This window comes from Gadus macrocephalus, chromosome 12, assembly GCF_031168955.1.
Source record: "Gadus macrocephalus chromosome 12, ASM3116895v1".
NCBI classification, from domain to species: domain Eukaryota; kingdom Metazoa; phylum Chordata; class Actinopteri; order Gadiformes; family Gadidae; genus Gadus; species Gadus macrocephalus.
In genome coordinates this window covers 20,828,948-20,856,204 of record NC_082393.1, presented here as the reverse complement: position 1 = coordinate 20,856,204, position 27,257 = coordinate 20,828,948, and the positions used below count along the sequence as shown (strand labels likewise).

At 43.8% G+C, this 27,257-nt stretch overlaps 1 protein-coding gene across 2 annotated transcripts in view; it reads right to left on the bottom strand.

Moving 5' to 3' along the window:
- Positions 1–27,257, bottom strand: part of si:ch211-51h4.2 (uncharacterized) — a 75,184-nt gene that overhangs the window by 36,776 nt on the left and 11,151 nt on the right. For both annotated transcript variants that reach the window (XM_060067014.1, XM_060067015.1), the window contains exons 6-9: positions 26,568–26,709; positions 22,483–22,548; positions 16,517–16,640; positions 117–216 (exon numbers count right to left, since the gene is read on the bottom strand). In XM_060067014.1, the coding sequence (XP_059922997.1) occupies positions 117–216; positions 16,517–16,640; positions 22,483–22,548; positions 26,568–26,709 (432 nt within the window). The remainder of the gene's footprint in view (positions 1–116; positions 217–16,516; positions 16,641–22,482; positions 22,549–26,567; positions 26,710–27,257) is intronic.

The window sequence follows — 27,257 nt, the reverse complement described above, 5'->3', positions numbered from 1 at the left end:
AGACGACTAAGAAGGGGAAGGGAAAGAGATAGCGCATGCTGCGAACAAACATAGGCACGGTGAGAGAGGTGAAAAGGGAAGGGGAGCGGGAACACGGAGGGGCGACGGCAGCTCACCCAGAGCCACGGTGCCCATCAGGAAAGGCTTCCCCATCTGGCTGAAGTCAGCGCTGCTCTGCAGGCCCACCTCTGACCCCACCACAAATGTCACGGCAACCTGAAACAAGGAAACAAACACAGACACAGACACACACACATACGCATGCAAGCAAACGCACACGCACGCACAAACACACATAGAATAAGTTCACCTCATCTATGCAATGCCACAGACAATCTTATTTTACATATTTAAATTTTTATAACCCGTAGAAATACAGTATTTGAGTGTTGCATTTGATTTGAACCGATAACTTGGTACAGTCATTGTGCATGCGTGAGGCAGGGACTACAGGAAGTGTTACATAAAAAATACCCAGGTCTCTATTAAAGACCTGAGGAGCTCAAGGTCTTGAAAGGGACCCAGCGTTGAATGTCAGAACCGACAAATTAATAATAACATGCTGCACAATTGTGATGTAGTATAGGTTTGCCATAGTTAAGCTACGCCGTGAGAAGAGATTTTATTTATGACGCACAGGATGTTCTCAACCTCTCCTAATAAGACACGGAACGAGGAGGGAGCAAGCCTGGAGAACACGTGTGTGTGTGTGTGTTTGTGTGGGCGCATGTGTGTATGAAACCTTTCTGTTGCAAAAAGACAAGCACACATAAAGAGCACCCTTCATGAAAACATAAACTCATAAACTCAGTGCACCTTACTATCTACTACACACTACCCCCCCCCCCCCACAACACACACACACACATACAAAAGCACAAATGTGCACGCGTACACACACAAGCACACACACATAGCCTTAGCGGGTGAATATCAACAAGACCCAATCCTGTCAGCAACAGAGACACAAAGAGAAAATCCCAGTGAAAGAAAACAAGCTAGAGAAAAAAAGAAAAAAACACAAACAAACAGCAAAACACGGGATGGGCACTGTCAGCTCCATGAGAGACTTAAGGCAGATAATTGACTCACACTCCTTCTGGACAAGCAGGGGTTGTATTGGACGTCAGACAAGGAATGCCTCTTTAGAGAGCTTAATGTCAGCCTTGTTTTCAGCAACGAATGGCAGGGTGGCGGCTATGTACCAAGGGCAAAATATAAATGGCATACTTTCCTAGCAGGGAGATACACACACACACACACACAAACACATGCACGCATACACACACACACTCTCACACACACGCACACGCACACGCACACACACACACACACACACACACACACACACACACACACACACACACACACACACACGAGGGGGGAAGAAAGAAGTAGCCGTAATGAGAGTACTGAGCGATGCTATGACCTGGCTAATAGTGTGTGCGACAAAAAACATTTGGTGAGGAAAGGCAGGCAGCCACCGCTTTCAAATATAGCCTGACACAAATATGAGGTCCTATTTCTCGTCAAGTAATCCCAGCAAAATGTACACGGAAGAACAATTACAATGGAGCTGCGACGCAAGCAGTGTAAAACCACACAGTGTGCATTCTTTTCTAATTTTCCGACAAGCTAATTAACTAAACAAGCAAAGCAGCAGACCAAGAACCAAACAATATGCAGCGTATAATGGGGGCCACCGATTTGGGTTTTTCCTCGTTGTGCCGACGACAATTGAATTCACACAATCCACAGGGGGGCATCCCTTAAATGCCACTCAAATGCATATAGCAGTCGCTATGTTCGCATAAGGAATGTACTGGAGATACCTAGAGGGACTTGAGTGAGAGACTGCATCAAACACTCAAATGGATTCTTTCGGCTCAATTTTTGCTTTTGTTTAGTCTGTCCCGTGTACCATTTTCCTGTGAACTGCAACTGATGCATTTCTGTTATCCGTGAGATATTCTTTAAAGCAAAGTGACCTCAGCGGCTTCTAAAGTAGAAACGGAGCCAGCACATGAACATGGTGGGCACATGTTAACACTGAGAAGAGCGTTCTCATCGTATCGTCCCATGTATGAGTGGGGGTGGGAAAATAGTTAGCCAGGGCTCAATATAGTTCTCTGAACTGGAGCACAGCCTCGCTCCCTCCTCCCTGTCGCCGAGACGACCTTCCTCTTAAAGGGCAAGCTTTAGGAGTTAGGGAAGCTTATGAGATTTGGCTGTAAATTGGTGGCAGTTGAGTGGATCCCGTATTGTGGATTTACGCCAATGCAGTGAGCTCATGAGGCAAACCCGAGACTGGACCTTCGACGATTCCAGTGTGACTCTACTGAAACCTCAGATGTGAAACTTCTTATAACTATGGTTGTTTACTTCTGTGAGTACTCTCAGAGATGGTTTAGGGTGTCAGACCGATTGGGGCTTCACGGAAGAGCTCGAAGAAAGACAATAATCCGTCAGTCCCTGTGAAGGGTGTTTTATACCCACCTCGACGGACTCAAACAACCTTATTATTAATGCAATATGCCACGTTTCCAAGTGAAACACGATAAAAGGGCTTGATTAAGTGGAGCTGGAATCAGGGATGCTTGTGTGTATTGATTCCTCACGATTTGATTTGCAATCGGAGGAGTAATTGGAGGACGCCCTGACAGTGCTATAAATATTATAAATAGGGCCTTTCAGTTTCAACCCTCAGCTTCCACTTCTACCTTTCTCAAATCAAATTTAAATCTGTATGTTCATTGGGTGTGTGTGTGTGTGTGTGTGTGTTTTATGAGCATGGAGTGATACCTTTTCAATAATAATTTAAATAATAAAAAAAAAGAAAAACACAACATAGACTAGACAACAATCAACTCACACAGCACTTACATATAAGCATGGCCCTCTTGTAAAGAACTAAGCACAGAGACACACGCGCACCCTTCCCCCCCGGATGGCTACACTATTCCCCAGCTGTCATGGGAGCCAGCTGCATTAAAGGTTCAATGACGGCTTTATTAAAGGTGAGGGTCTGGAGTCTTAACCAATTATAAGCTTGAATAAATGTCACGCTAATTATTTCCAGAAAGCCGTGAAATTGTAGTCGATTCCGCGTGAATAATCTACCTTATAACACAGCTGTGAGCTCAGCGTGTGAGATTCATTTGGAATTATGTGTTGTGTGTCCGTGTGTATGGATGTGTGTATGTGTGTGTGTGTGTATGTGAGAGAGAGAGAGGGAGAGGGGTGCATGTGCGTGTAATCGTGTTCATCTGCATCTATGTGTGAGGGCGATACAATGATCCAAGTCAATTCGGGCCCCATTTCAAAATGGCTTAATAGAGTTTTTATCAAAGTGTTACAATTTCATTTAAGCTCTCACCACCGTGGCTTCATTTAATCAGCGCAACGCTGCCTTCTGCCCGACGAAGGAGGCAACACATCGCTCTCGGTGGTTAAGCTGTCGACCAAAGGCCAAGTCTTCGATAAGAATGGGGGGAGGCTCTTCTCTGCCTCCTCTAACCTCAACCCCACCTCTCTGCTAATCCTTCCCCTCCACTCCGTTCTGAGCTAATTCTATTTGGCTATAGCTATCGCTTGCTTGAAGAAGGGAATCAAGAATCTCACAACAATGAACGCTGACAAGCAATCAGAAGAGGTGCACTGCACACAAAGGAACTATGAAAGGGGCCGGAGCTAAAAATACCGGACCAGGTAGCTACCGGGTTTTTTTTTTTTTATTGTCAGTCTTGAGGAATAACCCTTTATTGTAAGTCTTCTACTGCTTCGCAGTAAAATAACTGCGTAGCAGCCGGTCAGTAAATCCGTCATTCAATCCGACAGACAGCGATGGAAAGCAAAATGCGCGCTAAAGCAGTATTAAACAAGAGGCAGGATCGATAGCGGTGATCCAACTGAACATCTTCTGACTCATTTATGAGGCAAGCCGGACCGCCAGCCAGTGATCAATAGATAATGAGGGGTGAAGCATGGAGTGTGTGTGTATATGAATGTGTGTGTCTGGAATGAGAGGCCAATCATTGATCTGTTTGGGCTTGGCTACCCATGGCACTGTCAGGAATAGGATTCCAAGGAAACAACAAATTCAGATGGACAGATCCACAGATATGAGCAGAAACTAACAGGCAGGGATGAAGAGGCAAGCCGAAAAAAACTGTATTTGTTTTTGTTTCTGTTCCAAATAAAGAAGAAAGAGGCATTGAAGGCATTTATTAATGCCACTAGTGGTGTCCCAGGTATCATTATACATTAAACATCTGCCAAGAGAATGCAATGCGCTCACCAGGTACAGAAATAACAGAAAATGAACTAAACTAAACTGTATAACATGTGGTTGTGAATATCGGTCAAGGAAATTAGCTAAACACCTTTTCATACATACATTTAGATGAAAATGACAGGGCAGAGGAAGATATAATATATATTACATGAGTACCAAGGCTAATTTACATTTTAAACAAGTAATTAGCACAAAACATAGTCTGATTGGATTTGATTGTGACAAAATTTACTAAATAGATTACACAATAAAATATTGAATAAACCTGGCATAAAGTTGAACAGCTGAAAAGACACTGGAAATGAACTATCAAGGTCAATTCCACCTTCATCATGGCTACTTTAACTGACTTCTGACAGGTAGAATTCAGCAGAGCCTTGCATCACGCTCAGACGAAAACAGGGCTGTCTTCGACTAAGAATTTGTTAGTCGACTAATCCATCAACAAGTCGTTGACTATAGTCATACATCTTTCTTTTTTAATTTAAGAAATGTCATAAGTCACAAGTGTGGTGGGAAACTAACCATTATTATTATTTGAGTTTATTTATTAACATTGAATTATAATTATTATAAGGGATGCAAGAAATACTAAAAAAGTTTGGATCAATTTTCACATATCGAATATTTGTTTTAATGTGTATTTAAACAGTCAATGTGCGTTATAACCACACCAGAGTTTTGTCTGTACCTGCTTTCTAGTATTTTAGAGCCGGCCAGATACACTTCTTAACTGAGATTTTAGTGTTATATCCATTGCGAACATTCCATTGCGGATGTGATTCTCTGGGGCCGGGTACTTTGTAATTAGCCTATTGGGTTGAAATATTGACCAAAGGATGGCGCTATGGCGAAGAGTGCTTCTGCCAGATAGTCGTTAACACACCGCCCCCATAGCACTACGCTGCTATGCATCTGACTTTCAGTCTTGATGCTGGAGTGTTTCTGGCGAGCTGTCATTATTGTCAAATTTGTCGAAGATTATTGCCAATATTGTCCAGCCGGTCAACCTTAGCGAACTAACCTACTTCCATTTATACAAAGACGAGACCTTGGGCGACTGTTCTAACAATGTAAGCATGTGCTCATCAAATGAAAACGTTGACTACTCAACTACCACAAACCTTAGTCGACCAAGAGCCCCACGACTAATGGGTCAAGACAACCATTACGGCTCTGGCCTCGGTGATCCTACCTTCATTCATCGTTTGAAATGAACAGGGAAAAGCGAGGGAACCATTTTCACTTTTCCACACTGACGTCTTTGAGTATCTACTGTAGAGAGCGTATTGTTACAGACTTTTGGTAACATCAAACAACACAAGATACAGAATACCGCAACACATTTGCCGTTATGTTCTTGCATATGCAAGGAATATAAACTATAACCGTTTCTCTAGAGCACCATTTGACCCTTATTGGGGGCTTGGTAAATTGGACCAAAATTGTAAATGTCATTTTATTAAACCATAATGTGAAAGCAATGAGCACAGCACAATATTTGTTTTGGCTTACAGAACAACTTGGCTTACAGAATGTCCCTTATGCTTACTCGGCCTAAACTGTACATTCAATTCAAAAGATATAGAAGAAGCTTCTTCCTCTGTGAAATAATACATTAAATAGGATTACGTTTATAGCTTTATAACTTAGACAAAATGGTCGCTGCTGCTCTACTCTAAAATAAACTAAATTCATTTGGTAGAATGATTCATTAAAAAAAAATCATTAAAATGAATATTAATAATCAAAACTAAAAAAAAAATTTGTAATTCTTAGGCCTTATCATTGTGAACGTGTAATAATTAATAATTCAATGACTTATTGATGATCAACTTCTTCTAACCAAGATCATGAGTTCTTTTTTTTTTAATCCAACAAATCCACCCAGAGAACCAACAGTAGCACTGCTCATTTAGTTAGAGAACCACATCCTCAACAGTAGACACTGCTCATGTAGTTAGAGAACCAAAACCTCAACAGCAGACACTGCTCATGTAGTCAGAGAACCAAATCAACAACTAGACACTGCTCATGTAGTAAGAGAACTAAAACCTCAACAGTAGACACTGCACATGTAGTAAGAGAACCACAACCTCAACAGTAGACACTGCTCATGTAGTTATAGAACCAAATCCTCAACAGCAGACACTGCTCATGTAGTAAGAGAACCAAAACCTCAACAGTAGACACTGCTCATGTAGTAAGAGAACCACAACCTCAACAGTAGACACTGCTCATGTAGTAAGAGAACCACAACCTCAACAGTAGACACTGCTCATGTAGTAAGAGAACCACAACCTCAACAGCAGACACTGCTCATGTAGTAAGAGAACCAAAACCTCACAGTAGATACTGTTCATGTAGAGGGCTGAACAAACCAACATTTAAAAAAGCATCACAGGCAAGGCCATGTATGACGCATGCATGGCTATAAACCTGACGACCAGGGTGTCAAGTAGGCCGTGCACCACCCGGCAGGGATCACTGACCGAAGTGTTCAAGAGTATAACTACAGATGAATGAGATTCAAAACGGCGAAATTGAGGTAGGGCGACAGGCGACTAAGGTGGAATTGTAATGATGAGTGGTAGGCTATTTGGAGCAGGTTTAACTAATCTGTTTAATAATTGGACTTGCCCTATTGAGAATGAACACAGCTGTTCCCATGCAGGGGCGTGGAGTTCGCCTCATATTTGTAGAATCATATCGTTGTAATGACGCAAAGCAAGCAGAGCATAAATTATGACTGTATTTTTTTGTACTTGCTTCAAATAAGACTTTTGTATTTTGGCTTGACTGTACGAATAGGTTAAATGCGAACCAAACTAAGAGAATGTGAATCAAAATGGACTTTTGCCTCCGTTTATGTTCGGGCCGACACCTTAAGGCTTCACAACAATTGGCCCGAAGCCCAACTTACTTGCCGTCACCTGACGAGTGCTGTGCTGTTTTGGTCTCCTCCAGGCCAGGGGTGCGTGCATGTGTGTAAACTCGCCAGAGCTCTCCAAGGAAGTCCTTTAAGCTTAGCCCCAGAATACATTTAACAACATGTTCCCTGCAGCAATCCGGCTGACCTCTACTAACTCCTGCCTCTGCAAAACCAAAAAACACTCTGGCACTGTTTGCAGCTTGGGCTCAACAACAATTGTTTCAGTCCACAAGAAGTGTCCCTCCACAAGACAACGGGAAGCCAATGTTACGACACTTGGTCATGTGGACACCTAAGGCTGTTGCCATACTGTTTGACAAGGAAAAATCCTTTATACTAAATAGCGATTGATAGGTAATGGGAATGTTTCATGATTCAGCATTTGTAAAAAAAAATATTGGGATACAATGAATATTAATTAAATACAATTACACTAATGCAATCACTGTTCGAAAAGGAGAGAAAGGACATTTCTCAGTATTTAGTATTTGTAATACCCACAACAGTACTGAAGCACGATAGTACAGCTGACAGTGGGTGGATTTCAGAACTTTTCTTGCTAAATAAGGCTGTATATTTGAGTAGTGTCCACCCTGAACTGATTTCCCACTGCTAAATAATATTGTTGTATAGAACTACTAGCAGGAGTAATATCTGGTGCTCCCCTTACCTAACAGGCAGGGATGAAGAGAGGAACAACATGTACTGCTGTTTGCTTGTAAAATTACGATTGGCTGCTTATGTTAGACTGCAGCACTTAAACAAAACAATTGTGAGAACAAAGCAGGCCCATCACTCCGCAACCAGCCCGCAAGCCTCATATTCATAGTGAGCGGAACTTCAGCAGCCAACTTTGCCAGCCCCCGCACCAGAAAGTCCCCCATTCAATACAATGGGAATGTACAGAGAAAACACTAAGTATAAAGTACTTCTGTCCTTACTTCTCTATGTTCATCAATCTTTATCATCTTATATCCTCTATCGCTCTTTATTATATATTCATCTATATTCATACCCTATTCTCTCTCTCTCTCTCGCCGTCTCTCTCTGACTCTTTCTTTCTTTCGCTTAAAAAAATGTGTTCCCCGCCTAAGTACACCCAAGATGGAGACATTAATATTTCAGCCATATAAAATAAAAATCACTTTTGCCGGGGCCGTAAATGGATGGTGCTTGATAGTGTGTGTGTATGTATGTTTGTGTCGAGTGTTATTTCCCCCTGGCAGCGATGACCTTGCTCGTACCCCCATCAAACTATCCCTCATGTTGATGTAGAGCAGGGCCAGCGGCCCTCAAAGTCCTGCTTCCGATGCCCCAACTAAATCTGCTGTTCATTTATGTGACTCTATAAGCAATAAGCAAACACTAAGCAACACATATAATACATAATTATATATACATATACATCATGTATATATATGTGAGGGATAATGTATAGAACGCCGGTCATTATCGGGAAAATAAGGGCTTATTTTCGATAAGACGTTCTATACATTATCCCGCTTATTACACGGCTACTTGCCAAAATGAAAAAATTACTTCACACGATGTGTCTTTTATAATGAATTTGTTACCAGCATTCGTAGTATTGATCAGCAGAGAAATTGTCTGCCAAAGACGCAGACGTCGCTTAGCAACCGAGTACGCGGGGGTTGATAAGTTACCGGACTACTTGTGGAGTGCTATGAAAATCCACTTTCCTTGACAGCTGTCAATTATACTTTGCAACGTTGAATTATCAAATATGATTCCCCCATCGGAAGTTGTGAAGGGCCCATGCAGGTGAACGGAGCGTTCCACGGCATTGAAAAGAGCCGGGTAATAATATGCATACTGTATATATATATGAATATGAATATGGATGGAAACACCAAGAAACAAATATTATATGTAAATATACATATATATATATTGTTGCTTAGTGTTTGCATATTCATCTCCATATGCATATCTATGACATCTACTGTAGGTTCACTTCCCTGTCTCCATGATCTTTGAGCCGCCAAGAAGATTGCATTGTGTGTGTGTGTGTGTGTGTGTGTGTGTGTGTGTGTGTGTGTGTGTGTGTGTGTGTGTGTGTGTGTGTGTGTGTGTGTGTGTTTGTGTGTTTGTGTGTGTGTGTGTGCGCGCATGTATTTGCTCGTTTGGCCTTGTGGGCTCACTTAGCTCGGACGCCTGCCATCAAAGCAATCTAAAATCAATCTGTCCTATTTCTCTGTTGTTGTGCCTCAAGGATGCGCAGGGGCCCTTAAGAGGATGCTTCCAGTGGCTATCGTGACTCGAACCTTCAGGGAACACGGATAAAGCCATCGATTTAGGGCTGGGCCGTCCTTCAATATCATTGCGTTCCCCCCCATCGCAGCGTATTGACACCAGAGTCATATTTGGTCATACCTGCCTGCACAGACTTTGTTCATATCAAATTAAGTCGTGGCAATCAGAAAAGTTGACTATTTCAACAGGTGTCATGTACACACTTGTTTGCATCATTTCCCTTCATGGCCGCTATGTTCCCAGATAGGATGCAGAGCAGCAGTAAAGTGACAGATGTGCCATGCTGATGTTCAGAGACTAGGACTGGGAACTACAGCATGTTATCCACAAGCCCATTTTATTTTGAACAAACTTCACTAGGAAGCGATTATTGAGATGTGCTGACCAGAAGCCATTCAAGCGAAAGGAGAACAGAAGTTTTGAAAGAATAACAAAGAACCGCCTTTCCTGCGTTCAAACTCATGTGGGATACTTGACGTCTATTCTGGTCCAGTCCATCAATCGACAGTCTATCCACTACTAGCTTTAAAAAGAGCCTCTGAGCTTCTTCAAGGTTTGCCTATTCCAAACCGTATGGGTGAGTTAAGCATCTACATTGCCTGAATATGACAACTTCCTGCTTACCTTCCACTAAAGCTACCTTTTGATCTCCAAACTAATTTCCTTAGTTTGATTGCTCTAGTCCCAGCCAGCCTCTGATATACCCAGAAACAGGTGCCTTTTGTAGAACGCAACAGAGGAAGAAATCCCCACTAGGAACCTGTGGAGATTTCTTTTTGGTCGTTCGGTCCTTAGTTTTGACACGCTATGCTGCAGTAGACAGGAGGAATACGGCGCCGGGAAGAAGCATAACTGTGGCACCAAAGACACTGACGATAAAAGCATTGTCAGACTGGGCGACACCCGCTGTGTGGAGAACACCCTGGGTAGGAGGAGTACAGGAAGAGCAAGGAGAGAGGGCTCAATGATTAATAGAGGTGTGTCGGGAGGTGAGGGTGGACGCGTGATGCTAGGAGAGGAGACAGCGGAAATGGACGGGGAGGCACAAAGAGCAAGAGAGAGAGTGTGGGGTAATCCAGAGTTATTATGAGGCAGCTGAAAAGGCGCCTCTGAAAGGCAGCGGTGGGGAAGCGAAAGTACGCAACAGGGGCTAGGCAGGCTTTTAGGAGGAGAGGAGGAGAGGGAGAGGGGAAACACCGGGAGCGTAGGAGGTGGAATAAGAGGAGAGTCAACAGACGGAGTTAATAAAACATCAGAGAGACGATATGGATCTTCCTCTACTCTGAGGTTTTCCTTTTTTTTTTGTCTTTCCGGTGCACTTGTGGGTGCCACAATACAGCAGACAAAAGGCTCTCCAGTGAGAGAGTGGACATGCTGAACCATTAGGAAAGGTAGAGCCACGAGGTAACAAAGGCGCAATACTGAAATGGTTGTCACCGACATCCCCGTGACCGAAGCCTCTGAGGTGGAGGGAAGTCATTTCCAACAGAAATAGCTCGTTTCTCCTCAGGACACAAAAGCCGACATATTAAATGGTTTTGTATGGGGGACGGGTGCTCAACTTTACATGTCTTATCCCTTCACATCACACAAGGCACACCTCTCGGACCCCATGATTGTAGTAGGTATCACCGGGAGTTAAATATATCCTAACTATATCCTGTCACCCTCTTCTTCAATCTTTTTTAACCTTTTTCTGTGCTGCCAATGACGTGATGATTGGAACTTCACTACGATTTAAGCATGAAATAATGCAGTTTTGCTACTCAGTCAACCAATAATAATTCTTGAGTAAAGTATCGAACATGACTCAAGAGTAAGTAAAATGAGAATAAGTCATTATAAAAATCCATCCATTCTGTGTATCTTGACAAATATTGCATAAGGTTGACTTTCATTCATGTTCTGTATTATGTTATTCAGTGTGAAATGTTTAAAAGAAAGAGAGAAAGAGGCAAGCATCTAGTGCAGTGCTGTACCCTAAAATTAGAATATTTTAAATGTTCTGAATGGAATCAAAATCTCTTGTGGATTGAAATGAAAAAAATCATGTGCATCATAACGAAAATCATGTGCATCATAATGAAAATCATGTGCATCATAATGAAAATCATGTGCATCACAACGAATATTATGTGAGTCATAATGAAAATAACAACAGGAAGGGATGACACAGATCCATCAGCAGTGCTGAAAATGATTCTCTCTGCTAGGACACGTCATGCATATTTAGCTGTTCAGCTAAATTGAATGGTACAGCATTATTTCTATACACTGAAACACATCATTCACAGGTAATTACGATTTGTATCAGTCAAACGTTTCTACCTACTTTTCTCAATGGGTTTTTTTCTTGATCGGATGTGAACACTGTGCGTGAGCAGAGAGAACGGAGCTCTCCGTCTCCAGAGACCGGCCACTCTCTGATTTCATAGACGTATTATATTAATTAACGTATGTTATATTAGTCTAAATTAGAGTTAAAAATGGCTAGTAGCAGCCTATATTTACTGTCTAACTGAAGGCAGATGCTTGACACATAGACGCATGAATAGACGTGCACATTGTCGTCATACTGTGAAAAGTAAATCTGTTTGTAGTGGTCAAACATTAGTAGGAGCTGCTGCGCCTCGCATATAGACAGCTGGGATAGATGTTATCTGATCCTCATCGACCAGATGTTGAAAACCCACAATAACAATGACATTGTGCTGATTTTGTCTCCTAATCAGCTCAGCGACTCCAAGCGCTGTTCACCACCACTACGAATTCCTCCCTGTTTCCTTTTGTCCACATTTTGTGTCTGGATCATTTCAGCCTTGACTCAGACATTCGACAGCAACCTCGCTCATCCATCTGCCCTGACTGTCTGGTCTATGCAGCATCATATGGTAGCAGCACCATTGCCCTGGTAGTTGGTAGTGGTGGAGGATCAACACAGTGGGAGTCCAATCTTTTCCAACATGCAGGCAGCTGTCTCCAAGGGGGTTATAGCGAGGGGCTAACCTTGCTTGCAGGGATGCGCTGTTGAATGGGAGCGCCCCCTGCCATGTTAAAAACAAACACCTGACCTTGAAAGATAGGCCACCTTTTGGTGAACACACATCAACACACGTGTATACTGTACACGCACAAACGCATGTGTGTTCAAGGGTAAGTTTGCACATATCCACACACACACACACACACACACACACACACACACACACACACACACACACACACACACACACACACACACACACACACACACACACACACACACAGGCAGTCTGATTTATATAGCTACAGTTATTGCACCAGCTGTAACTAGCAAGGATAAAGTGCCACTGTTTGTGTATGTGATTCTAGGCATATGCTGATGAACAAACTCGAACACACACACACACACACACACACACACACACACACACACACACACACACACACACACACACACACACACACACACACACACACACACACACACACAAACACACACACACACACACACACACACAAACACACACACACACTCCTCCCAAAGATTTCTAACACAGCAATATACCAGGAAACTAATAAATACATTTGTAAACCCAGCATCAACTTTGGGGGAAATAAGAGACCCAATCCTGCAAGGTAAATGTTTGATTTGCCACTTCATTGAGGTGAACGCATAAAAGGTAAACAGAAACCCTGCCACTAAATGAATATGATGTTAAAGACTAACTATATATTACCCTTGAGGCACTATATGAAATGAGGGTGAAAAACAGCCAGCGGACACAAAAATAACATTGAAAAAGTATTGAATTAGGGAAAAGTAGTGCGGCTGACAGAAACAGATAAATAACACAGCTCCTTCGTTGCGATGTGTTGCCTGTGTATATAATGGTGGTGCAGTGGTAGCCTCTCTTCTCGGGGGAGGTTAGACATCTTGATATGGCCCTTACCCAGTATCAGGCACCATCCCTGGTATCAGTGCTAGATAACGATTGTTATCAGCTATCTGTACGGAACACAGTAGGGTAGAAACTGTGGCAGAACAAAAGCCATGGTTGTGCAGCAGAAGATGGACGTCCTGCACGCAGTGCCGCTATCTTCAGAGCAGCTTTTTAGTGTTAACCCTTTAGTTTTGTTTCCCCGCCTTACACTATTGGGGGATTAAAACATTAGTGCCCAAAGCAGGCCGCCGCAAGCCACATCCATTTTTAACACATCAATATTTCATCCGGATCCTTTTACCCCTCTTTCAGGGACTCACTTCAGACCACTCCAGACTGAAACCTGGGGCACGATGCAGCCTCCGCAGGCCCCCCCGCCCCCACTGCTCTCTGCTTCCTGTTGGGGCTGGCTCCCCATAAACAGCAGGAGGCTGACGGGAAGGGAAATAAAGGGAGAGGCTCATCAGCATATTCAGCTGGAGAAGTGGAGAGGGGGCGGGGACTGAGCCGAGAGATTACTGCTGACTCACGCCGGAGCCTGGTGGGGGGGTCATTGTGCATGTGGAGAGAGAGAGAGCGGGAGCGAGAGCGAGAGCGAGAGAGAGAGAGAGAGAGGTTGTGATGATGCAGGCCGCTTGCTTGTACTCGGTGTATACGTATATGTCTGCTTGCAATGAGAAAAAAAGTAAATAAAATATTTACAGAGCGGAGTAGAGGTCACTTTAAAATGAGCGCGATGGTTCGTCAAGATTTTTCCTCAGGTTATTTGATAAAAAGAAATCATAGAGCTGAATAAGACACCATTTCAGCTTTGTGAATTTTTGAGCACTCTAGCCTGTGATTAATCAGTTTAACGAATCATGGTCAAGTATCTATGTTATAGTCACCATGGTCACTGTGCATATTGAAAGAAATGGCAAGGTAATAGCTGAAAACACTCAACACCACTTTTAATTACCGCTATCTTTTAGGTATTGCTTATTCCTCCCGGCAGCAGTCGGCCCCACAAGCCAATGTTAACTTACACTGCGGTACATGTGTATACTTCAGAATATTTCAGTATGCCCGTTTCACTTTCGGCACCCCTACACTTTATATTCATAATAAATGCTGGTGCTTTTTTGTTATTGTTGTGTATATCAGGTATACAATGCCTCTATTTATATTATGTATACTTTGATACTGTTGCTATGCCCAATTTGTGACGCTTTGAGTAACTTAATTGACTACATTATTGTCGCTTGCCTTGTCTTAAGAATTTCCTTGCCAAGGACGCCCCTGTGTTGTAGTGTACATTTGACAAATAAACTGTAAGACAATATGACACTTGTATAAGATGCTTTTGATAAAATAACAATGTGCAGTTGTATCGCAAGAGTTTCATTTTCAATGCCATCTTTCTCCAAAAGAATGATAGCCTACTTTTAGATATCAAACAAGAAAACAACCACTAAAAATAACGTCTCCCAAACATGGATGAATCAAAGGGTGCACACCCACTTATCATAATCCCCCCCTGCCATTCGCTACACTATAGGCACTTGGATTAAAAAGTGAAACTCCATTTTAATTGGATCCTCTAAATACATAGGATAGTTCATTGAAAGGACAGCCCATAAACTTGTCTTCCTCAGGCTGTATGAAGTTGAGGGGTCAATCCATTTGTCCTTTTCACCTGGTCAATTCTTATTGGAAAATAAGAACCAAGTATTAACGTAACGGATCATTCTGAGGGTAGGCGCGATTGACCACTCGTCCTTAAAGTGAATGTGATGGTGACTGCACCCAGAAACAGGTATACCATGAGCTGTTCAGTTCAAAGGAGAAGAAAAACGCATTCCATTGCATACATAACTTCTCATTGGATCCGATCATGGCCCGGTCAACTGGCTAGATACAGAAAGCATGAGACATAGGGTTAAATAATAGAGTGAATGAGAGAGAGAGAGAGAGAGAGAGAGAGAGAGAGAGAGAGAGAGAGAGAGAGAGAGAGGGAGGGAGAGAGAGAGAGAGAGAGAGAGAGAGAGAGAGAGAGAGAGAGAGAGAGAGAGAGAGAGAGAGAGAGAGAGAGAGAGGGGGGGGGGGGGGGGATGTGTTTGTGTGCGTTATGGAGGAGGGGTAGTTTGGGGTGGGAGGCGGGTCTGCGCCCCCTCAAGGCCAGCATGCAGGACACGATCATTGGAGGCTTTTTTATGATGGAACATGGTGGTCTGCCATGTTTCTGCCTACAAGGGACAGATAGTGTCTTTCTATGCCAGAGAGACAGAGAGACAGACTAAACAATCAGATAGAGAGAGATGGCGAGCGTGGGGGGAGTTTTGATATGGCGGGTTCTCAATTTGTTCTCAGAGGTCTAGAAAAGGCAATAAAATAGTGGATGTTGTTCACCCCACCTCTATCTCTCTCTTTATTTCCCCGCTTCCCCTGCCCCACCCCCCCCACCCCCCACACCCCCCACACCCCCCACACCCCCCACACCCCCCACACCCCCCACACCCCCCACACCCACCCCTTTCCCAATTTATCAATTTCCCTGCCCATTTTCAATATGCACAAACTCCCTCCTTCCTCATCTCCCCCCCGCCCATCGTATTCCCCTGGCCTCACCCCAGTGCCATTTTAATAAATATTTTTATATTGCGTTTCCAAAGGTGTTCAGTGTTATTTGCATTCAAATACAGTTATGGTGCTGCGTCAATCACCAGGCACAGGTCTAATACTGTAGTTAGGGGAGGCAGTTTGTCTATCTCATCGTCCCCTACGCATGAACACACACACACACACACACCCACACACACAAACACGTTGTGTACGCACACACACACACTCAGACACACACACACACACACACACACACACACACACACACACACACACACACACACACACACACACACACACACACACACACACACACACACACGTTTATGCACACACACACACAGGTTCTCTGTGGTACAGACTATCATTTGCATTTCAGTTCAATGGAACCCCCATTATGTTGACACAAACATGACAAGATATGCGTATCATGTCACGATTAGAATATCAAAAGCCATCAAAGCAACGAAGATGAGACATAGTTCTGGTTACCGTGACGATGAGCAGGAGTCCTTTGAACAGGGTGAGCAGGGAGGTGATTGGCTGTATTATTAGCTGAGCCAATAGGATGGACAGAGTCAGGATCCAGGTGAAGAGTGGGATCACATAGATGTGGCTGTGGGAAATGTGCAGAACCCCCAACACACACACACACACACACACACACACACACACACACACACACACACACACACACACACACACACACACACACACACACACACACACACACACACACACACACACACACACACACACACACACACACACACATCTTTAATGACAAACTTTGGCTATTCACAGAACATTTATTGTCAATGCTTTACATGGATATCATATGTCATCATATTGATTAAATAGAATCAAAAGGTCAATGACATGTCAAAGTATAATAACAGACAACAAATAAATGCAAATGTATGCAAAATGCATACATTCACAGCCTCATCCCCAACAAAAGTGTACTTTTTCTCCTAGTTACTGCATCCTATCCAACACAGTGTACCATATGCAGTCCTGCGCTCCACTGATTGGAACAATTGGACAATCAGTCATTTAAATAAATGAACAAGCAGGTGGTCAAATAGCGCGGAAATAAGACCCAGCCAGCCGTGTTAGGCGAATCCCAGCCCGACAGTGAGACAGCCAGAGACAACCAATTATAATACAACCATTCTCAATGACCAGAGAGACAGAGCGAGGGAGAGAGAGAGGGACGGAGAACGAGAGAAAGAGTGACAGTCCTTCACCGCTAAATTCGCATTTCATAGATATTCTAGTAGTCCGCCCATTTCTCATTTTATTCCCCTCCATCTACATTTCTCTTTCTCCCTCCATAATACAGCTGTCGAAGAACTTTGAAGAAAAGTTATCATCCACACTTTGTCTACTGTAAGTGCGCTACACAACCACAAAGACGCACGCACAACAGAACAGAGCACATAAAGACAACGTAGCTTAGGGATTGTTCCAGAAGTGTGGGGCACATCGGGGTGTGATTGCATCTGTTGTAAATCATTGATGATATGCAGCTCAGAGCGTCTCTATTTTTAACTTTGACATGGGAAAATGGTGCAATGAGAACATCGAGAATGCACTGTGAAGGCCAGTGTGTGGTGAGCATCACCCAGGTGGGGGCTACACTGTGGCAGTGGAGGAGGTGTGATATCCCCCCCCCCCCCCCCCCCACACACACACACACACACACACACACACACACACACACACACACACACACACACACACACACACACACACACACACACACACACACACACACACACAGAGAAACTAACGCACAAACACAAACACACACACAGACACTCACTATCTAAAGCGCATTGAGTGCCTTGGAAAGAGCAATATAAATGCAATGAGTTATTATTATTATTACATTACAAAAATGTCCTTGCAGAGTTGGTGGCGGGAGGATGGGGGGGGGGTGGGGGTGGGGGTGGAGGACGTTACCGATAGTGCAGCGGCACATTGCAGGGAGAGGTTTCGACTGGGTGCGTGCGTGTGGTTTATGTCTATTGACAAGACGTCTACTGCGGCACGGGGACTTAGAGAGGTCGGCTTCGGCACAGAGACCCTGCGGCAAATCAACCTATTGATTGTCTGCCGGGCCTTGTGGGATGCGGGGGTGGGGGGAGAAGGTGTTTTATCCGCACCACGCTCTGACCAACGTTTCTCACTTTAGAAAGCCCCCCCCCCACAGCACTCTTGTCCTCCTCCCTCCCTCGCTCCTTCCCTCCCTCTCGCCCTCCCTCCACCATCATCCCCTCTCCTTAGTTTTATGAATCGCCCAGGCGTGCAGGCGATGGAGCAGTTAGACCTACCTCCTACTCACAGGCACGCACACACACAGGCACGCACACACACAGACACACACACACAGGCGTACACACACAGGCGTACACACACACACACACACACACACACACACACACACACACACACACACACACACACACACACACACTCCCACCACAGAGAATCTGAATAATATTATTGTGGGGTTAAGCGCTTACTGGGGCATGACAAAATAAATTAGCTCAGTTAGCTGATAAAAGGTAATTACAGAAAGGCATGAGAGATGAGAAGAAATAGGAGGAGGAGGAGGTGCAAGAGAGGAGGAGGAGGTGTGAGAGAAAGTGAGAGATTGCTTTTTAAAGAGGCGCATGTTTTGTCACGGTTCCATCGATACCAGCCCTGTCTAAACGGCTTGACTCCACCAATCCGACAATACTTGCCTTTTTGTGGGGGGGTTGGGATATGAATGATGCTTAAAGACTGAGTGAAGTAACATTCTTAGTTCAGTAACACAATGCAATCCCAAGTAGACCAGGACATTAGGGCGTGATTAAACGCAGGGTCGATCAGGCAGCGATGTGTATTGATCCGTCATGAGTTGATTTGCGACGTGAGCGAGAGTGCTTAGGGCTATAGACCACCCAGTAGTGACATATATATATCAGTCGTGCATGGAATGTGCACACCAAAACACATGTGGCACAATCACGCCTTCATTTCTCTTTAAATGAGCTGTCAAGTATAGAATGTAATTTCCTCTTTCCTGGTTGGGGTTATCGGAAGTTACATCCCCAAGCAATGGTTCATTTTAATTGGGTCCATTTTTGATTCTTCATTTCAAATTTTTGAGCTATAAATTCCCAAATGTATGAATCCCTTTTTATTTGACAGCACAGTTGATTTTTCTGTCTGAGGGCACAGCTCATGATGTTTGTGTGATTTCATTGAAATGAACGCTTCTTCCAACAGTATGCAGGTCTTGCATTCTTTACTGCCCAAACAAAAGGCCATTGGGTCAGGCAATACAACCAGAAATGCCATATCGACCGAACCTTGGACCAGAGACATCCCTGCGCCAGCCCTCTTAAGAATTATTTTCAAGCTAAAGCGAGCTCTGTGAAGAGCACTCTGCAGTGAATGTGATGGCTCAAAGCATCCGACATCAGTGGTTTCCTGAAGTCGGTCGCCCTGTGCACCCTCATGGCTGCGCCGTTCTCCCTTTCTTTTAGTGTCTCCTCATAACTCTCAAGAGAGGGAGCAGGTGTGCCCACTTCACAGGAGCTCATTCATATGCAGGCACTCTCCAGACCTGAGAATGAGGAGCACCTGTCTCGTTTCTTATTCAGAAAACGAAGTCATCTGAATATCCTGTTATATCTTGTAGTTTTGAATTGAATTGTTAAGACACCAGATCTTGGTATGGGCCAGTACTCAAAAGAAGATGATCTCAGTAATTTCTTAATCCCAGAAGGAGTGCTGCACTGCGGACTCCTGCAGGCTGATAGCAACCATTCATGCGACCACAGCGTCTCCTCTAACATTCCCTCCAGCAGTGGGGTTGAGCTGTGTGTGAGCACTGTGTTGATGTGTATTTTTTTTTCACACTAATGTTAGCGCAGTACGTTCATATACACCGGGCAGTGCATGGACTACGTACGTTCATATACACCGGGCAGTGCATGGACTACGTACGTTCATAAACACTGTGCAGTGCATGGACTATGTACGTTCATATATACAGTGCAGTGCATGGACTAAGTACTTTCATATACATTAGGCAGTGCATTGACTATGTGCCGTCACTCTCCACTCATGCCATGCAATGTAAGAGCAGCGGAAGGAGCTTGAAGGGCCTTGCTCAATGAGTTCAGACTAATATTGTCAAGGGCACGGGGCATTGATGGATGGCTCCCCTGCTTGATTGATTACTCAATGGCCCTTGATGTAAAATAGTTATTTTGCGCGTGTGACAATACCGATGAAAAACCTTTTTTTTGTGAATAATCTTTGTTTGTCTAACTTTGATGCCAGGGGCTTTATGAAAGTCTTCCCGAGTAGAATGCTTGAAAAAAGGAAATCATTCAATATTTAGCATTGAACTATTATGTTGTTTGCATAAAATAATTATGAAATGAACATACATTTGAATGTTTATGATGATGAGGGTACTCATAATCAGGCAGACACTTTTAGCTGCAAATAGCATTCCTGTAGTGAGCTCCTTAGCAAAGACGATGAAAAATGGGACAAACAAAACAAGGAGAATAAATCTGTCAGATATACACTTTCATGTGTAAAAGGCTACAAAACCATGAGGCAGTTAGAACAGCAGGGGGGGACACTGAAGTTTTGGAATGTGAGAATGTGGTGCAGATTCAGGGTGTGTGTTTGCTTATGTGTGTTTGTGTGTGTGTGTGTATGTGTGTGTGTTTGTGTGTGCGTGTGCGTGTGCCTGTGTCTGTGTCTGTGTCTGTGTGTGTGTGTGTGTGTGTCTTATCACTTTGTTCTTAAACATCGGCACTACTAATGGATCAGACACAACTGGCCCAACATCAGAAAGTATATCGCAGGCTCACAAAAACTAAAAGCAACCAAAACACTTGCACAAAACATGAAATCACATAGTTGTGAAGGCAAATATATCTAAATGGTTCTTCAGATCATCTCTTTTAACGTTGACAAATCAAATAGCTTCCTTTTTTTTTTCTCCTCATCCTCATCGTCATCCGCTTATCCGGGGTCGGGTCGCGGGGGGAGCAGCTCAAGCAGGGGGCCCCAGACTTCCCTTTCCCGGGCCACATTGACCAGCTCTGACGGGGGGATCCCGAGGCGTTCCCAGGCCAGTGTTGAGATATAATCTCTCCACCTAGTCCTGGGTCTTCCCCGAGGTCTCCTCCCCACTGGACGTGCCTGAAACACCTCCCAAGGAAGGCGCCCAGTGGGCATCCTTACCAGATGCCCGAACCACCTCAGCTGACTCCTTTCTAAGTAAAGGAGCAGCGGCTCTAATCCGAGTTCCTCACGGATGGCTGAGCTTCTCACCCTATCCCTAAGGGAGACGCCAGCCACCCTTCTGAGAAAACTCATCTCGGCCGCTTGTACCCGCGATCTCGTCCTTTCGGTCATCACCCAGCCCTCATGACCATAGGTGAGGATAGGAACGAAGATCGACCGGTAGATCGAGAGCTTTGCCTTGCGGCTCAGCTCTCTTTTCGTTACAACGGTGCGGTAAAGCGAACGCAATACCGCCCCCGCTGCTCAGATTCTCCGGCCAATCTCCGGCTCCATAGTACCCTCACTCGCGAACAAGACCCCGAGGTACTTGAACTCCTTCACTTGGGCTAAGGACTCATTTCCTACCCGGAGTAAGCAATCCACCGGTTTCCTGCTAAGAGTCATGGCCTCAGATTTAGCGGTGCTGATCCTCATCCCAGCCGCTTCACATTCGGCCGCCAGCCGATCCAGTGAGTGCTGAAGGTCACAGGCCGATGATCCAATGAGGACCACATCATCTGCAAAAAGCAGTGACGAGATCCTCAGACCACCGAACTGCAACCCCTCCCCACCACGACTACGCCTCGATATCCTGTCCATGTATATCACAAACAGGATTGGTGACAAGGCGCAGCCCTGGCGGAGACCAGCACCCACTGAGAACGAAACTGACTGGCTGCCGAGAACACGAACACAGCTCTCGCTTTGGGAGTACAAAGATTGGATGGCCCTGAGGATAGACCCCCTTACCCCATACTCCCGCAGCACCTCCCACAGTTTCTCCCGGGGGACCCGGTCATACGCCTTCTCCAGATCCACAAAACACATGTAGACCGGATGGGCATACTCCCAGGCCTTTTTTTTTTCTTCTGCTTACAATTTGCTCTTCTACATGCAAATTCATTGATTAAATTTTGCCGTGGACGTCCTTGCTGTATCACTAATCTATTTAACTAAATTACAGAGGGCCCCTTTCCCACAGTTGGCCTACAGTGAGTATACAATATATATACAACGAGTACCAATGGTTACATACATTTGGTTACATACATACAAAAGTCACAGATAGCAGGGAATAACTTTATAACTCATATTGAGCTGTAGATGCAACTCACCCATCCAGCATATTAAGCATATTAGCCCAAACTCACCTGACGTTGAATAGAGCAGCATAGGCTTCACTGCCTGCCAGGACGTAGCTGATTCCGACAGAGATACTAGATCGAGAAAGACAGAGACAGAGGAGAAATGGATATTACGAGGATATTAGATATTAGAGAGATATTATAAGTTAGTCAGTAAAACCTTTTCATCTCAGTAATTAGATCCTTATCTGTTAGTCACAACAAAGTTGAGTGCAAACTTGAGGCCGTGACGCACAGCCCCCCCCAGCCCCAGACAGCCAGACTCATTCAGGGCTCAAACAGCTTTACTTCTCAAAAACAAATTCCTTAATTTCAAGGAACACAGCGCCTTGGTCTTCGGCGGGTCTCGAACGCTATGTTTAATACTTTATGAAGTTGTCGACAGAAGGGTTGACAGCACATCCTCATGAGAGTTACCCGTGCTTACTGTGGGTATTCTGAGGGGGCTAGAACCCTGGCACTCATGCAAACTAATATTGATGTCATGAGGCACGCAGTTCTTCCCTAGCCTTGCGAGGCCAGTCCCAAAGTATTCAGCCTACCTCTTGGGTAACCTCGAGATAGTAGTCTGAAACGGCCTGACATCAGCTCATACCCCGACAAAATTAAATCGGCCTATCTGCGAACCCGAGCAAGAGATGTATATGATGAAGCAAACACTGTGCCGTTTTGGTTTTTACTTCAATGAAAGTACTGAGTTTATAGCTAGATAATGCTGGCTGATGGTGTTTACTTTGGAATTAAGGCACTTCATTATAAATCAACAGGATGCTACCTAACCCGCTGCAAGGTAACGTCAACCGCCAATGCCCAGCGACAAACAATGGCGATGGCCGACTTTCCAGACCTCATGAGCGAAGCCAATATGGTCTGGTTGTGCGGGGCAAAGTTTTTCCATGGAAGTGCAAAATACAGCTGCACATCCTACATGGGCTGGGATTCAGGGTCAACAAGAAGGGCAGTCGTGCTCGTGACTATCACGCTCATAGAAAGCAGAAAAAAAGAATGCATAGTGAACTCAAACATCTTCAAACATCTTCAAAGAGTTTTAAGGCATTTAACTGTCATTTGATGTGTTAACGTAGAACATAGGTGTGTGATTGCAAGGGCCTGTAAGGCAATATCCTCCACATAAACAAGTGTCTCTACCTCCCCTGCTCCAGCGGTGGGTTGAAATCCCCTCCTTTCTAAAAGCTGGGCCCATATTACAGCTCCTCTCGGGACTCGAGGGCTCTCTGATGGAGACTCCTGGAAGTCTTCACTCACTCCAAAACACACTGTGTACTGTGTGTGCTATATTTAGTGGGCGAGAGAGCTGGGGCAGCTATAGTGGCTGGCTGCAGAAAAGAGTGCGGGGCTCGTCTGATTTATTTTGAACTTAGAGGACACATTGCAATGAACCTTCAGTATCAGACAATATAAACTTTAGCTATCAGGCAGAGACAGACTGCTTGGTTAATGTTTTTCTTTGTTTTTAGTCCCAAGACACCTTACGAATAACAAACATCTGAGTGTTAAAGGTTTGACCTTGCAATGACGATGTAATCATTTTAATAGGTTAACAACATCTAAGCCTACCTGTCAAAATGTGATTCTGATAAAAAATCAAACATCTTGGCTCAACATGTAATACATTTACACATGATAATGAGGACCAGGTGAACTAGATAAAGATCTCATCTAAAACATTTTTAGTTCATGCCCAGCCTGCATCATGTATTTGCTAATTCAACCCCTTCTGTGAATGTGTGTGTGTGTATGTGTGTGTCTGTGTGTGTGTGTGTGTGTGTGTGTGTGTGTGTGTGTGTGTGTGTGTGTGTGTGTGTGTGTGTGTGTGTTGGACATCAGCAGTGCCAGGTCAAGGTGTGTCTGTAGATTGAGGGGAACACAAGGGTAAAAGCTGCAGGTCATGGTTCAATGTCTTTGTGTGTGAGATCTGTGTGTGTCGGTGTGTTTGTGTGTGTGTGTGTGTGTGTGTGTGTGTGTGTGTGTGTGTGTGTGTGTGTGTGTGTGTGTGTGTGTGTGTGTTTAGAAGGAGGACAGGGGGGATGGCGGGGTGGGGGGCGTTGAGGCTTGGCATTGATCGAGGGCTAAGCTTCCTTGGAACACAATGAAGGAGCTATCGATTGTTCAGGTGTTACAGAGCTGCTTGTGTTCCGATAACAAGACCCTCAGTCAGCCCCTGTACAGCCCCCCCCACACACACACACACACACACACAAATACATACTCACAGATAGTCATATGTATTCAGACAAAAAGGGAAAAAATGCACAGAGATAGAACAGAGATTTAGTCTATACAACTGTACATAATCTAAACAACCACCCCCTCCCCAACACACACACACACACACACACACACACACACACACACACACACACACACACACACACACACACACACACACACACACACACACACACACACACACACACACACACACACACACACACACACATTTCTCTCCGTATCCATCCAATAAATATCATATTTACTTTTCCAACAAAGTGATTTTAAGAACCGTTGCTGATATGTTGTCTGATTAATTACAGTCTTCAATACGATGGATTGAGATTCTCTAGTCCTAAATCCTTAATTCAATTGTCTTGATGATTGAAATTAGAATACAGCCACAAGGTGATTGGCCTGTGATTTAGGCCCCACAAAACAAATATATACATTCAATATATAACACAAATATTGTACTGTACACATGTTGCTGTTATGCAAGTTAAATTACAAAGTTGACCTTTATATGCATGTGCAATTGATAAGTATGTGGGTTAGTGTGTAAGCAAGAGAATAGATAATTATATAATTAGGGTTTTCATAATTACCCGCCCACCAATAATTGTCCACTGTGCTAATCAAGCTTTCTAAATCATCTGTGTCCCAATTTGGTATGTGCCACACACACACACACACACACACACACACACACACACACACACACACACACACACACACACACACACACACCTATATGTATGTCTGCAGCACATACACATCTGACTGGGATAAATACCTATTATAGAGACATTAGCAGATAAATCATAACTTTGTTTGTCATAAAAAATTACACAGCCCTAAGTTTTACTGACAGATCTGAAGTACCCACGCTCAACTAATAATGAAACAAGGTTTTTAAACTTTCACAAAATTCTTATGAATTACATTTTGTTAAATTAATTGGTTTTGTTAACTAAATGTGTACCACTCTGTGAGGCAAATAGGCCTGACTTAACAAATAGAAATGTATTAATCATCAACGAAACCGATAGGGTCTGAATTCAACAAAACAAAAAATTAGAATACAGCCACAAGGTGATTGGCCTGTGATTTAGGCCCCACAAAACAAATATATACATTCAATATATAACACAAATATTGTACTGTACACATGTTGCTGTTATGCAAGTTCAATTACAAAGTTGACCTTTATATGCATGTGCAATTGATAAGTATGTGGGTTAGTGTGTAAGCAAGAGAATAGATAATTATATAATTAGGGTTTTCATAATTACCCGCCCACCAATAATTGTCCACTGTGCTAATCAAGCTTTCTAAATCATCTGTGTCCCAATTTGGTATGTGCCACACACACACACACACACACACACACACACACACACACACACACACACACACACACACACACACACACACACACACACACACACACACACACACACACACACCTATATGTATGTCTGCAGCACATACACATCTGACTGGGATAAATACCTATTATAGAGACATTAGCAGATAAATCATAACTTTGTTTGTCATAAAAAATTACACAGCCCTAAGTTTGACTGACATATCTGAAGTACCCACGCTCAACTAATAATGAAACAAGGTTTTTAAACTTTTTTTTGTTAAATGAATTGGTTTTGTTAACTAAATATGTGTACCACTCTGTGAGGCAAATAGGCCTGACTTAACAAATAGAAATGTATTAATCATCAACGAAACCGATAGGGTCTGAATTCAACAAAACTCATTAAAACTCAATCCAATTCAATAAAAGGCACCAACTTTAAGTGTAGCATCCCAAAAGCGGCTCAAATGCCAGGGGAGTGACTTACAATTGAAAGAGGATGATGCAGTCAAAGGCATGGCTCATGGGCCTGCTGAGGAAGAGACGGCCCAGGAGATGCAGGTTGGGCTGTAAGCTCTGGGCTTGGCTCTGGACATCCACCTCTGCATCGGGCGTGAGTAGGCCTGTGTCTGACACACAGAGGAGCACACCATGGGTACACAAGCACAGCAGAAAGGCAGCGAGCTAGTGTGGAGAAGGAAAAGGTGGAACATTTACATACATAAGAACATTAGAACCTATTTTACATTGTGACACAAAGTTGGGAGCTGGAATCCAGATGGTTGGTGATAGTAGTAGCTGATTATACCATGCCTTTGAACCACGGAGGATCTGATTTATCTCTACTGCTCAATACGGGAATAATCGCCTTCAACATGTCTGCATTGTTGCTGTGGTGCCAAACAGGGAATGCATATGCAACATACTATTTCTAAGTCGGCAGAAACTAAAAAATATACATTAACAAGCTATTTCACGGCAAAAAAAAAAGAAGAGAGTTTTTAAAGTATAGAGACACAGGGGTGAAAGGGGAAGGTTTCTTGTTAGCCGAGCGGTCTCCGGGGAGGGCTCTAGATCCACTTAATTAGAAAGTCTTCGTCCACAACCCGCAGCTTCGTTAGCCGTTTTAGCTTAGCGTCGGTGCTCAGGAGGAAAAGAGATTATTGGGATGGCAGCC